The 14,914-nt window shown below is 46.8% G+C and overlaps 1 protein-coding gene across 2 annotated transcripts in view; it reads left to right on the top strand.

Moving 5' to 3' along the window:
- The window catches only part of stk11 (serine/threonine kinase 11), a 43,699-nt gene extending 29,664 nt beyond the window's left edge, over nt 1–14,035 (top strand). The window contains exons 8-11 of one of the 2 annotated variants that reach the window (XM_080469972.1): nt 2,497–2,554; nt 2,676–2,869; nt 9,962–10,188; nt 13,579–14,035. In XM_080469972.1, coding sequence (XP_080326098.1) covers nt 2,497–2,554; nt 2,676–2,869; nt 9,962–10,164 — 455 coding nt within the window. In that variant the 3' untranslated portion in view covers nt 10,165–10,188; nt 13,579–14,035. Of the gene's footprint in view, nt 1–2,496; nt 2,555–2,675; nt 2,870–3,156; nt 3,795–9,961; nt 10,189–13,578 lie in introns of those variants that run through there. The other variant, XM_080469973.1, reaches the window with a different exon arrangement.
- Nucleotides 14,036–14,914: the final 879 nt, after the last annotated feature.

Genomic DNA, 14,914 nt, shown 5'->3' with positions numbered 1-14,914 from the left:
TTTACTCAAACACATACCTAGAAGAAGTAAAATCAGAGAAACTGATCATTTTGCAGTGGTCTCTTAATTTTTTCCAGAGCTGTATATTATGACAGTGGATCTGAATTTCTACAATAGAGGATTTAGGGCACATTTATGAGTTATTTCTTTATTTCATAATGTTTTTGCAGCATTATACAGAAAACGCCACGCTGAATGAAGAAAATTGAAAGTGGAAATAGACAGGATGCATTTTTGGGCCGAATACGGTGCAGCAGACCACATCAGCCCCACCAAGTGTAGTGTGAAAGCAATGCAGCAGGGGGTGCACCAGGAGCATCACACTCTACACACCTGCAGCGTCACACTGTACACACCTGCAGCATCACACTGTACACACCTGCAGCATCACACTCTACACACCTGCAGCATCACACTGTACACACCTGCAGCGTCACACTCTACACACCTGCAGCATCACACTCTACACACCTGCAGCATCACACTGTACACACCTGCAGCGTCACACTCTACACACCTGCAGCATCACACTCTACACACCTGCAGCGTCACACTCTACACACCTGCAGCGTCACACTGTACACACCAGCAGCATCACACTCTACACACCAGCAGCATCACACTCTACACACCAGCAGCATCACACTCTACACACCTGCAGCATCACACTCTACACACCTGCAGCGTCACACTGTACACACCTGGAGCATCACACTCTACACACCAGCAGCATCACACTCTACACACCTGCAGCATCACACTCTACACACCTGCAGCGTCACACTCTACACACCTGCAGCGTCACACTGTACACACCTGGAGCGTCACACTGTACACACCTGCAGCATCACACTGTACACACCTGCAGCATCACACTCTGCACACCTGGAGCGTCACACTCTGCACACCTGGAGCGTCACACTCTGCACACCTGGAGCGTCACACTGTACACACCTGCAGCATCACACTGTACACACCTACAACATCACACTCTACACACCTGGAGCATCACACTCTACACACCTGGAGCATCACACTCTACACACCAGCAGCATCACACTCTACACACCTGCAGCATCACACTCTACACACCTGCAGCGTCACACTGTACACACCTGGAGCATCACACTGTACACACCTGGAGCATCACACTGTACACACCTGGAGCATCACACTCTGCACACCTGGAGCGTCACACTGTACACACCTGGAGCGTCACACTGTACACACCTGGAGCATCACACTGTACACACCTGCAACATCACACTCTACACACCTGGAGCATCACACTCTACACAGGTTTGAGCTACAGTAAAACATCAGAGGAGTCGAGGCTGCTGTAGTATGTATCACATATGGTCATGTGATCAACATGCTCAAGGAAATCAACAACCCCGAGCCAATGACTAGTTGATATATTTTCCGATGGCTTCATCAGTATGAGTTATTTTCAGTAGAAGCCTGTAGAAAGGAGCTTCACCACCTCTGTTCTGCAGGGTCCACATTGGAAAATAAAGAAAAGGAACCCTTCCCGTGGTTTGAAAAGTTGCTCAAACAACTAGTGGAGGAACTGGTCATACCATGTAAACATGGTGCTCCAGGTGTCGTCATGGAAACATGACCAGGTGTGAAGGTGAAGCGCAGAAGCTCCAGTCACCTCAGAAGTGCACCAGCTCTTTGATCTCTGTGGTGCTTCCTGCATGCGTCCAGCAGATGGCGCTGGATCACTGAATGTCACTGACACCCCCTAGCGTGAAAGGCTCCCTCCAAACTGTAGAAATCCCTCCAGCTGCTGACGTAGTTTCCATTGATGTGGAGGCAGCAGCAGAATACTAAACAGCTGGTGGTCTGGCCGGAGTTTGCTGCAGAGCTCCTGCCCTCCTTTAAAACAGAGAAGAACAATACTAATCTGTGAGGTGGGAGTGAGCCGCCAGTCAAGTCCTACAGGAATGTTTTTGTATAATGCTTCAGTTTTCAGAATTTCAGTCCTGTCCATTTATGGAAATAAACCTTTACACGTCGTTCTTCTAACGCCAGAGCTTTTACCTCCACATTTGAACTGATTCACTACTCAATGGAAGTGATTAGAACGATGTCTCTGGAGTCCATCCAGTGTGCAGCAGTGATTCAGGAAACCCTTTTTTCTTGCTGTTGTGAGTCACACTGGCCCTCTCCTGCCTGTTTTGTGAGTGTGTGACGTCGGTGTGTGATGACGCAGCACCTGAGAGATAGACGGTCCATAATTACATGGTCTAAAATAAGCTCAGCGCTACAAAAGGTGTCCTTCAGCAGAGGCAGTGTACTCTCAGCACTGCATACTACCGGGAGAGGCTGCATCACTTCTGCCTCATCACACCGACATGTTGCCTCTCCCACTCTCTTATGTCATGTTGGTTTCCTCACTCAGAGAGGCTCTGACACACAGTGATGGATGAAGGAGCCCTCCACTTTATCATTAACATGACTGACTGATACTTTATGTTGTGTGTTTTCCAGGAATGCTCGAGTACGACCCTTTGAAGAGGTTTTCCATACAGAACATAAGGCAACATAAGTGAGTGATTCCGTACATAATATTAATCATGTGCCCCATCGAAGCCGTTCAGTGTGACTAGAACATCATGAGTGTATTTTAAAAGGACTGTCCATGCTCTCACCCTGCCTCTGAACACCAGCTGGGTTCGGAAGAAACATCCTCCATCTGAGCCCCCCGTGCCCATCCCTGCCAGCGCAGAGAGCAGGGACCCCTGGCGGAGTATGACGGTGGTCCCCTACCTGGAGGATCTGCACGGCTACACGGAGGAGGACGAGGACGAGCTCTATGATGGAGAAGACGAGATTATCTACACTCAGGACTTCACTGTGCCAGGTGAGACCGTCCTCAAACCTTCCTGTCACATGTTGATTAAAGCACCAGTTATCCTCTGCCTGTTTCAAGAAGCAGCAGTATGTCACAGTCCTAAAGCTGCTCCCCATCGAAACGCCAAGTATCAGTCAGATTAGTGTGGTGTTGTGCCCACCTTGTTCACATTTCACTTTGTGTACCACCACTCACGTGTGAGCAACATGTTCTTCCTACCAACATCCAGGAGGGTTCAAACGTGGGCTTGTTATCTGAGGTTGGGTTGAGAAGTTATTATGGTGTCTGTGTTTCAGGTGGTGCAGCAGGCTGCTGCTGCTGCTGCTGCTTCAATCTGCCGCTCCACCCAATCATAAAGAGTCTGAAGCCAGTGGATCTGACAGAATGGAGCATTCTGAGACTGGAAAGAGTCGCAGCAGTTATTTCTTAAATTAATATGTCAATATTTCAAAAGTTTATTTTAACTTAAAATTTCAGAGACAGGGATTGGTTGTTGTTTGAGGATTGTATATGAATAGAAATAGCAAAAATGGAAATATATAGTTGTCTAATCTGAGTTTATTTTTGTTAAAATTTTCTTCATGGTTTCACCATTTTTTGGGTAGAAAGTTTTATGAATCCAGTCCATTATGTTGGAGTTAATCAAATAATCTATCATTTAAACACGTGTGTTGTGCTTATTGGTCCTTTATTCAGTGACATTATGATTCCGCCCAGATGCTGGGAATGTATGATGGATGGTGATGCAAGCAGCTTGTGTCATTGAAAAAACTAAGAAATATCTGCTGGATGGTTCTGAAAAGTTCTTCTCACATCTCATGCTACTTCCTGACCTCAGTTGGAAATCTATGAAACTGATAGATGAAGACTGTTCAACCATGCAAATGGTTACATGTATATAATAAAGCTTATTTTATGTTTTGAATCACTCTCCATTACACTGCTTTATTAGTTTCATCATGTTTACTCCTCAGAAATGGTACTAAACTTCTATCAGTCTAAACCTCCATCAGTCTAAACCTCCATCAGTCTAAACCTCCATCAGTCTAAACCTCCATCAGTTTAAACCATCAGTCTAAACCTCCATCACCAACCCTCCATCAGTCTAAACTTCCATCAGTAAACCTCCATCAGTCCAAACCTCCATCAGTCTAAACCTCCATCTGTCCAAACCTCCATCAGTCCAAACCTCCATCAGTCCAAACCTCCATCAGTCCAAACCTCCATCAATCCAAACCTCCATCAGTCTAAACCTCCATCACCAACCCTCCATCAGTCTAAACTTCCATCAGTAAACCTCCATCAGTCCAAACCCCCATCAGTCCAAACCCCCATCAGTCTAAACCTCCATCTGTCCAAACCTCCATCTGTCCAAACCTCCATCAGTCCAAACCTCCATCAGTCCAAACCTCCATCAGTCTAAACCTCCATCACCAACCCTCCATCAGTCTAAACTTCCATCAGCAAACCTCCAGCAGTCTAAACCTCCATCAGTCCAAACCTCCATCTGTCCAAACCTCCATCAGTTTAAACCTCCATCTGTCCAAACCTCCATCTGTCCAAACCTCCATCTGTCCAAACCTCCATCAGTCCAAACCTCCATCAGTCCAAACCTCCATCTGTCCAAACCTCCATCAGTCTAAACCTCCGTCGGTAAACCTCCATCAGTCCAAACCTCCATCAGTCCAACCAGGAGTGAGGAGGGTGTGTGTGGGTGGGTAACCAGGAGCGAGGAAGGTGTGTGTGTGTGTGTGGTTAACCAGGAGTGAGGAGGGTGTGTGTGTGTGTGTGGTTAACCAGGAGCGAGGAAGGTGTGTGTGTGTGTGTGTGGGTAACCAGGAGTGAGGAGGGTGTGTGTGTGTGGGTAACCAGGAGTGAGGAGGGTGTGTGTGTGTGGGTAACCAGGAGTGAGGAGGGTGTGTGTGTGTGGGTAACCAGGAGTGAGGAGGGTGTGTGTGTGTGGGTAACCAGGAGTGAGGAGGGTGTGTGTGGGTGGGTAACCAGGAGTGAGGAGGGTGTGTGTGTGTGGGTAACCAGGAGTGAGGAGGGTGTGTGTGGGTGGGTAACCAGGAGTGAGGAGGGTGTGTGTGGGTGGGTAACCAGGAGTGAGGAGGGTGTGTGGTGTCAAAGTAAAAGTTAGCATTATAACATGAGTATCATTCTTTTCTTGTCTTTTCAAAGACCTACAGGAAGTGATAAGATTTGCTGCGATCTTGAGATGGTGCCACATTCCACCATTCAGTATCATAAAGGGTGACTTCCACTTAATTTTTGTTATTTGAGAGTTGACGGTTCCACAGCTCGAGGGACCTAAAAACTGCAGGTTGCTGACCTGTTCTAGACATTTAAGAGTCTCAATTGCTTCTTCTCTCGAGCCAAATGTGGCTCAAATATGTGATAAGAAGTGCAGGCAAGAGGAACCATGTTCAGAAGAACCATTCATGATGTACATTCAAGGTTCCATTTATGTTCAGGAGAACCGTTCATGATGTTCATTCATGTTCAGGAGAACCGTTCATGATCTTCATTCAAGGTTCCATTCATGTTCAGGAGAACCATTCATGATCTTCATTCAAGGTTCCATTCATGTTCAGGAGAACCGTTCATGATCTTCATTCAAGGTTCCATTCATGTTCAGGAGAACCGTTCATGATCTTCATTCAAGGTTCCATTCATGTTCAGGAGAACCGTTCATGATCTTCATTCAAGGTTCCATTCATGTTCAGGAGAACCGTTCATGATCTTCATTCATGTTCAGGAGAACCGTTCATGATGTTCATTCAAGGTTCCATTCATGATCTTCATTCAAGGTTCCATTCATGTTCAGGAGAACCGTTCATGATCTTCATTCATGTTCAGGAGAACCGTTCATGATCTTCATTCAAAGTTCCAGTCATGTTCAGGAGAACCGTTCATGATCTTCATTCAAGGTTCCATTCATGTTCAGGAGAACCGTTCATGATCTTCATTCATGTTCAGGAGAACCGTTCATGATGTTCATTCAAGGTTCCATTCATGTTCAGGAGAACCGTTCATGATCTTCATTCAAAGTTCCAGTCATGTTCAGAACACTTCATGTTCAGAAGAAATCATTCAAACCGTTAATAATGACATTTGAGGATTTTTTTGTACAACTTGTTTTGTGGACCCCCTGATGCCCCCAGCCTCCAGCAGCCCCAGCCCCTGCCCCTGCCTCACCAGCCCCAGCCTCCAGCAGCCCCAGCCCCTGCCTCCCCAGCCCCCCCCCAGCCACAGCCTCCAGCAGCCCCTGCCTCCAGCGGCCCCCGGGTTCATTGAGTTTGAGAGCCCTGGTCTAGATGAAGGTTTAAAGTCTCCACTATAATGACTTGGTCTGAGCTCAGGACTGAAGTGGAGAGACAGTCTGAGGATTCAGTCTGAACCTGGGAGGTGGGACAGGACAACTAGTAGAACTGCTGCTGTGTTTTCCAGAAGGAGACATGAGGTCCTGGTTAGTTTGAGTTGTGGACTGAGAAGAAGACCAGAGCTGTAAATAGATGCTCCTCGTCCTCGTCCTCCAGTTTCTCCAGGAATGTGATCATTGATATGAGTGGTGGGGGCTGCGTTCCCCTTTAACCAAGTTTCAGTGAGGGGACATAAATCCAAGCTGTGCTCAGTTATCACTTCACTTACAGTAAAGATTTTACTTTATGTATCTTTAACTCTGCTGACAGAATTTGAATGAGTAGAAATGAAGAGATGCTTTATTTTATTTATTCCTGACTCTTCTTTCATCATATCCCTCCAGAATTCACATCTTTCATCTGTTGCTAGGCAACAGTGGCTCTGGATAAATGCAGCAGTCAGTGGAGGAGGTCTGGAAGTGTTGCCCCACATAGAAGCCTCTAAAGATAGTGCCGCTGAAATGAATGGGTTTTCACTGTTTACACACACACACACACACACACACACACACACACACCTCTTCTCCAGCTGATGGTTTCCCGTTTCTCTCACATTCTCCTGACATTTTGACAAATGAGCTTTTCAAGGGTTTCTGCTTATGAAGTTGTTTTTGAGAAGCTCTTTTGATTTTATCTTCATGTTTTTACTCTGCAGCAGTTCAGTCACAATCTGATTATTCAGTATTGATTCACGTTCATCTACACCAGTGGTCCTCTATTACCCCCCCCGAGGACCAGAATCAGAGCATCATGATGAATAAGGGTCTGAACAGGGTTTTTGCTCTGTCAGCTGTTTCAGCTGATGTTTCCATTATTACTATTATCATTGTTATTATCATTATCACTATTATCATTGTTATTATCACCATTATTACTATTATCATTGTTATTATCATTATCACTATTATCATTGTTATCACCATTATTACTATTATCATTGTTATTATCACCATTATTACTATTATCATTGTTATTATCATTATCACTATTATCATTGTTATTGTCATCATTATTACTATAGTAGTAGTACTCAAGGTGGTTGTAGTAATAATTGAAGCCTGGGATTATCAAAACTTGTGTTGAGAGTCACATAAAAAGTACTCTTGATAAAAGTACGAGTAAAAGCAGCGATCTAGTTATTTAGTGACGGAGAGAGACGGAGAAAGAAATACAGATTTTTTTTTAAAACTTATATTTATTGATTTAGCGGTTTTCAGAAGTATTTATACAGATATGCTCTCAAATTTCTTTTTTCTTTTTTCTTTTACTCCTCTCCCCTACCCATACATGCAAATGGCAGTACAAATAACAAAAACATCAAGAGAAAAAATAAATGCAATTTAAAAAAAAAAAACTACAGCAAGAACCCCCCCCCCACCCTATCATAACAGAAGAGATTTACAGTTTAACTGAATCCTCCACCCTTCTAGTGGCAGTACTATCAGACAGTGAAACTTGCTTTAAGGTGTTTCCACATCAGCACCAGGAGTTCCTGAGTTCTTAATGTGACCTAATGCATCTGAAGATGGTTCTGGAATGGGCCTGACGTTCCTCATGTTCCTGGAACTTCTTTTTGGCTCCAATGAATCTTCAGGAAGATGAAGAACCAGCTGTACTGGTGAAGTTAGTAACTAAGCGTGTGGATTAGTAGTGATGTGTGTTGATGTGTTCTACAGAGTGTCAGCATTCGCTCCCTGCAGCATCCTCCTCTCTGATCAACTCCATGGAGGTTCTCTGAATGCTGAGCGCTCTGGAGTGTGTCCACTGTTCAGTAGCTGCTGGGGGGTGGAGTCAGATGTTTTTAAACTCAGTAGCTGACCTGACTTGTTCTACGCCCTGGGTGAACACCTGCCTCCACCAGACACACCTGAGACGGTGGTTCTCATGTCCTCTGGTCCTCCTCCACAGATTGAGCCCTGGGTGGCTGCCCACATCTCTCACAGCAGAACCCACAACTGAATAGAACAAATTCTCCTGATTCAGCACATTCCTGACAGATTAATGAAAGTGACGATGAGCAACGGCCAGAGCAGCTTTACTCATTAACTCGTAACACGGTGGAACAATAATGCTGACGGTGCGTAACGACTGGTGGTGATCCTCTATGTTTCCTGCTCTTACTTGTAGCCCAGGATAAAAGGTGGGACTGTCGGTGACGGAGTGACGCCTCCACCCTGAATCCTAGAATTCAGCTCAAACTGCTGATCCTGGTCAGGAACTGAGGTTCCTGCCAAACTTGTGGTGGTTTTGTGTGAACGCTCCTTTAACAACTCCTCTACCGTTTCCTGTCTTTTCTCCTCCTGACTTCAAACTTCATCCACCAGATTAATGATTTTTTTAATGACCTCAGCATTAGCAGAAGGTTCCTCAGCATTGGTACATGAGAGCAGCGATGCTGCTGCTCTCATGTACCAATGCTGACAGAGCGTAGACCCAGAGGGCTTGTATCACCTCATGTTCTCTGTTTTGAGGCTGTGGGCCTTTGGAGGCTCGTTGGTATTAAAGCTGCCGCATGCAGAGAGTTGAAGTGCTGATCCACTCTGCTGACCGCTCTGGTCTGCTGCAGATCTAGTCTGGGTTTGCAATATCAAACCAACCTGTTCAGTCCAGTCAGAGTTCAGCTGAAGCTCTTCCTGCTGCAGCTCAGCTTGGTTCTTAGTTTAATGCTGACTCACTGCTGGGTGACGGAGGTTTGGAGGGTGGTGGAACTGAAATCCGTGGACGTCTGAGCAGAGCAGCATTGACGTGATTAGGTCAGATGTGCTCAGACTCCGGCCAGACGGGAGGCTCCGGCCAGACGGGAGGCGCCGGCGGGCCGCATATTGAGGACCCCTGATCTAGACAGAAATTCAAGTCACCCTGAGATGCTCCGATCATCCAGCCGTCACTGGATCCCCAGTGCTCACAGCGATGACTAAAGATTTCACAATGTTTTCATCAGATGTTTTACATCCTGTCTCACATCAGAGGAGCTCGGGACAGTCCAAGCACTGATTTAATTCTAAAATGTCTGCTGGTGGAATTGGGGCTCAATACCAGATCCGGTACTTTTATAAGTATCAACTCAATTCTGTACCATGTTTTTGTACCTGAAGGCATTCTTGTGACTGTGAGAAGTGGAAGAGTTGTGGATTTTCAGAGCCAGACTTGAACCCAGCATTGCAGCACAGGAGTGTAATGACATGAGGAGCAGCTTCAGACCACGGAGCAGCATGGCGGAGGGGAACCCCTCCAGACTTTTCAAAATACCATGCAGATTACGCTCAATGCAATATTTGTGACGTGCGAGGCCAGCGGTGGGAATACTTCTAATCTGAGGAATCTCCTGGTTTAGCACTAGATGTTTGTCCTCCATGGAGCGTCATCACAGGGTTTCCGGAGAGGAAAGGAACAGGAAGGACGTGGAGCTGTAAAACAGAAAAGCTCAGTAACTTGAGCAGGAAGTGTAGAATTAGTGTGACCTGCTTGGTTGTAGGCTCTCTCTGTCTCTTCGATCATAGGAACTAACCATGTCAGTGGTGCACATTGGGACCACTCCCCCTGAAACCAGCAGCCAAATACTACAGACTGTATTTCTTTATTCAGTGGTGTAACTATTTGATGTAGACATGTGGCCCCCCCAGTTAACCTGGGCTCCCCGATGGGATTGTTCATGTGGTGTTCTCTTGTGCTGCTTCAGGTCAAGTGGTTGAAGAAGATCAGGGAAACGCAGACCACAGTCACGCTGTAGCCAAGCCGCTCTGTGTGAACGGGACAGACGGGGGCTCTCTGAACAGCAAGGCTAAAGCCGAACGCCGGTCGTCCTCCTCGTCCAACCCCTCCCGCAAAGGAGTGTCCACAGCCAGCAAGATCCGCAAACTCTCCGCCTGCAAGCAGCAATGACGCCCCGCGCCCCCTCTCCCTCTGGTGAGTCACCAGCCAATAACCATGGGGGGGGGGGGGGGGGCACACATGTGAAAGTCTCATAATTTATTCTTGGTCAGGTCATCCCATCAACTCACCATATCTTCATACAGTACAACATATATTTATTCCATATTAGATTATATCTTCTTACTTTGCTAAGTTTTAAACAATTAAGTGATGATCTGTTTTGAAGCAATATCAGGGTACGTCCAAATGTCCCTCCTGTCTCCTTCTCTGTCCACTTCTCCTTCACCCGGGGAGTGTTTTGTGTGGCGGCCATGATAAGGACTGTCTGAATCCTCAATAAGCAAAGGAAAGGAGGCTCATTAGTTCCTTTAGAACCTCCTTTAGCCTAGGAACCACTGATGCTTCCTTTAGAATCTCCTTCAGCCTAGGAACCGCTGATGCTTCCTTTAGAACCTCCTTTAGCCTAGGAACCACTGATGCTTCCTTTAGAACCTCCTTCAGCCTAGGAACCGCTGATGCTTCCTTTAGAACCTCCTTTAGCCTAGGAACCGCTGATGCTTCCTTTAGAACCTCCTTTAGCCTAGAAACCGCTGTTGCTCCCTGTAGAACCTCCTTTAGCCTAGGAACCGCTGCTGCTTCCTGTAGAACCTCCTTTAGCCTAGGAACCGCTGATGCTTCCTGTAGAACCTCCTTTAGCCTAGGAACCACTGCTGCTTCCTGTAGAACCTCCTTTAGCCTAGGAACCACTGCTGCTTCCTGTAGAACCTCCTTTAGCCTAGGAACCACTGATGCTTCCTTTAGAACCTCCTTTAGCCTAGGAACCACTGATGGTTCCTTTACCAAAGGAGACCAGCTCATGTTCCCCCACAATTCCTTGCGGGCGACAACATTTAAAGGAACCCGCTGATCGGAGCGTTCAGGGAAACGCAGGATGACTGAAAAAGGAGCAGATCTTGTAAGTTACCAAAGCAATAATCTGCCTAGAACAACTTGAAATCATCTAGAACCCAGAGGAACCTTTTGTAGTCCATTTTCAGAAACTTGTAGTTCTTTCCCCACCATGGCAGACGTCACTAACTAGAGCCGCCGTCGCATTATTATGACGTCACTAAGTGAAAGTCTGACTGCCTCACCACCGTGATCACCTTCACTAACTCCTTTAGGAAGCCTCCTAACACCTTTACTAACTCCTTTAGGAAGTCTCTTAACACCTTTCCTTAACCCTGTGATGTCATCCAGGGGTTGAGATAGAGTCCACAGATAAGGAGGTAGGAGGGACTTTTCGGACGTACCCTGGGGGGTTTATCTTGTAACTACTCCATTTCTGAACCAGTACTCCATTTAGTCCATCTCTAACAAAATTCAATCAACTTTAAAACATTATTTAATCAGGTAACTTTTTAACGGAGCTTTCAAAGTTTACTTTTTGATTTCCACTGCAGGAGGAAATGGACAGGTAGTCTCTGGCACTGCAGGTTTGTAGCGTTCACTACCAAGGGATTATTGGTCAAGAGCTTTGAGCCGCTGTAGCAGTGGAAGTTGTGGTTGTGTACAGTGACTTGTATGTATGAGTACATCTGATGTCACATACTCCCAGTTGCGTACTTTTTCTCCCCACAAACACAACACTTACACATTCACACATTCCTAATTACAGGTGTACAAATTGTATTTTACAAGTGTCAGATTATAAAACAGACAGACTGTTGCACTGATTATTGCAGTTTTTAGAATAGAACTTTATTTATATAGCACCTTTCCCAGACGTGAGTCACAATGTGCTGAACAGCAAAAAACAGAAAAAATAATAAGTGAAACAGATAAGATCATTAAAGGTATAGAAGCAAGAAAAAACACAGATAGTTATAGAGAAAAGTAACATAGAGCAGCTGCAGGTCAAAGGCCTGCCTGAATAAAAGTGTTTTCACTGCTTCAGAAAGGAACCACAGGAGTCCTTTGGTTCCAGAGCTTTAAATCCACAGCCACCACAGGTTCTGAGCTCGGTGGGTGGAACCGTAAGCAGCATTTGTTGGCCAGACCTCAGCGTTCTATTTGGGGCAGGTGGGTGGAGGAGGGTGGAGATATAAGACGGGTTTGGTCATGTAGTGCTTTAAAAGTTAATACTAGTATTTTAAAACCAACACAGAACGTGATCGGGAGAAGTGAAGGGAGGAGAGGATGGAGGATCCTTCTTTCTCTCCTTTAGACTACTGTAGAAGGAGGGAGGAAGTAGCGGGAGGAAGTAGGAGGGAATAAGGAAGTAGAGGGAGGGAGGAAGTAGAGGGAGGAAGGAAGTAGCGGGAGGAAGTAGAAGGGAGGAGGAGGGAGGAAGGAAGTAGGAGGGAGGAAGTAGTGGGAGGAAGTAGGAGGGAGGAAGGAAGTATGAGGGAGGAAGTAGTGGGAGGAAGTAGGAGGGAGGAAGGAAGTATGAGGGAGGAAGTAGAGGGAGGAAGGAAGTATGAGGGAGGAAGTAGAGGGAGGAAGGAAGTAGGAGGGAGGAAGTAGAGGGAGGAAGGAAGTAGCGGGAGGAAGTAGAAGGGAGGAGGAGGGAGGAAGGAAGTAGGAGGGAGGAAGTAGTGGGAGGAAGTAGGAGGGAGGAAGGAAGTATGAGGGAGGAAGTAGAGGGAGGAAGGAAGTAGGAGGGAGGAAGTAGTGGGAGGAAGGAAGTATGAGGGAGGAAGTAGAGGGAGGAAGGAAGTATGAGGGAGGAAGTAGTGGGAGGAAGGAAGTAGAGGGAGGAAGGAAGTAGGAGGAGGGAGGAAGTAGAGGGAGGAGGAGGGAGGAAGGAGGAGGGAGGAAGAAGTAGAGGAAGTAGGAGGAGGAGGGAGGAAGTAGAGGAAGGAGGAGGAGGGAGGAAGGAAGTAGAGGAAGGAGAAGTGGCACAAGAAGGTGAACTCACATGTTTTTGTAAGAGTCATAATGAAGCAGTTTAGAAAGTCCTCCAGAAGAGACTATGCTCTCACCAGCTGCTGATGGAACCTGTGTCTGTACTGAAACTGTACTGAAGCTGTGTGTCTGTACTGAACCTGTGTATCATTACTGAACCTGTGTGTCTGTACTGAACCTGTGTGTCTGTACTGAAGCTGTGTGCCTGTACTGAACCTGTGTGTCTGTACTGAAGCTGTGTGTCTGTACTGAAGCTGTGTGTCTGTACTGAAGCTGTGTGTCTGTACTGAAGCTGTGTGTCTGTACTGAACCTGTGTATCATTACTGAACCTGTGTGTCTGTACTGAACCTGTGTGTCTGTACTGAACCTGTGTATCATTACTGAACCTGTGTGTCTGTACTGAAGCTGTGTGTCTGTACTGAAGCTGTGTCTGTACTGAACCTGTGTATCATTACTGAACCTGTGTGTCTGTACTGAACCTGTGTATCATTACTGAAGCTGTGTGTCTGTACTGAACCTGTGTCTGTCTCTCTCAGGTCCTGGTCCTCGGAGTCCTCCAGAGCTGAAGCCCCCCCAGTCCTCCTCAGACCATAGCATGAACCGTTCTCTCTGCTCTCATGCCCCCCACCCCCACCCCCACCCGCTGAGAGGCTGATCTTTGACCCAGCCCTTGCAGCCCCTCCCCCTAACACCACCTTGTTTCTTTGACCACCTCTTGTTTTTCCTGCACCCTGATGGAGGTTGTCCAGACACCTTGTGAACACAATTAAAGAACATGGAACAACCAGAGTAAAGAATGATTGAATCTGCTGAGGATTGTGACCCCCATCCCCACCCTCACCCCCACCCCCCACCTGCATGCTGTACAGAGGGGAGGACGGAACAACTGAAGAGCTTTTCTTTTTCTTTCAACTTCCTCTTAGGTTTTTTTTTTTTTTTCTTTTTCCAATGAATATTTTTTAATTATTTATATAAAAAATCTCCCAAACCGGCTGTTTGTTGGATGATCCTTGTTTTCATCTTCATCTGTGTCACCGTTTTGTAGTGAGGTGTGCAGCAACAGTCCCCCGACCACACACACACACACACACACACACACACACACACACACACACACACAGATTTTTCCAGTGCCCATGGCCCAGCAGAGGGTCTGGTCCAGCCTGCAGACCGGCCTGGTTCACATGTTCCTCAGCAGCTCTGGTAGCGTTGACGCCTACAGTCTTTGTCCTGATCTGTCTTAATTAACATTTAATTAACGAGTGTCTTCCATTATCCCGTGTTTCCTGGGATTTCTTTGAGTCCACAAGTGCAGAAGTGAACGATTCAGTTGGGTTGGAAGGTATATATGTACCAAGACGGGACCTGGAGGAAGCTGATCATCAGATAATCACATATACGTGTGGCCTTGGCCTGGATTGTGGCCTTGTCATGGCAGAAGGACTTGTGTGGTCTAGTGACCTTAAGAGCTTTACCGTCTGGAGCACATGCTTCTGGGAGGGTCCCCCAAGGCGACCAGGTCTGGAGTGAACGCCAGGGACACTCCTCTGGAGCCAGGCATGGGAGGTGGTGTTCGCCAGTGAGCACCTGGTGACCGGGTTGCCCATGTGTCCAGGAACAACAGACGTGGAGGCTATGTGGGCCCACCACCCGCAAAGTCCAACATGGGGGAGCGGGGGATTGCTTTTGCAGTGCAAGAGAGCGGGAAGCCACGTCGCATTGGCGGGTGAGGGGAGACCCTCAACCCACCGACTGGCAGCCACACCGTTGGAGTTTGTCCCGGTGGACAAGAGGTTTGCGTCCCTGCGGCTTAAGGTTGCAGGGAGCAAAACTCTGAACTCCTGTTTGATGCAGAAGCACAATCAGAGTGTT

Source organism: Lipophrys pholis (assembly GCF_963383615.2).
Source record: "Lipophrys pholis genome assembly, chromosome: 1".
NCBI lineage: Eukaryota > Metazoa > Chordata > Actinopteri > Blenniiformes > Blenniidae > Lipophrys > Lipophrys pholis.
The sequence above is the reverse complement of the archived record's forward strand: the minus strand, read 5'-3'. Positions and strand labels throughout refer to the sequence as shown.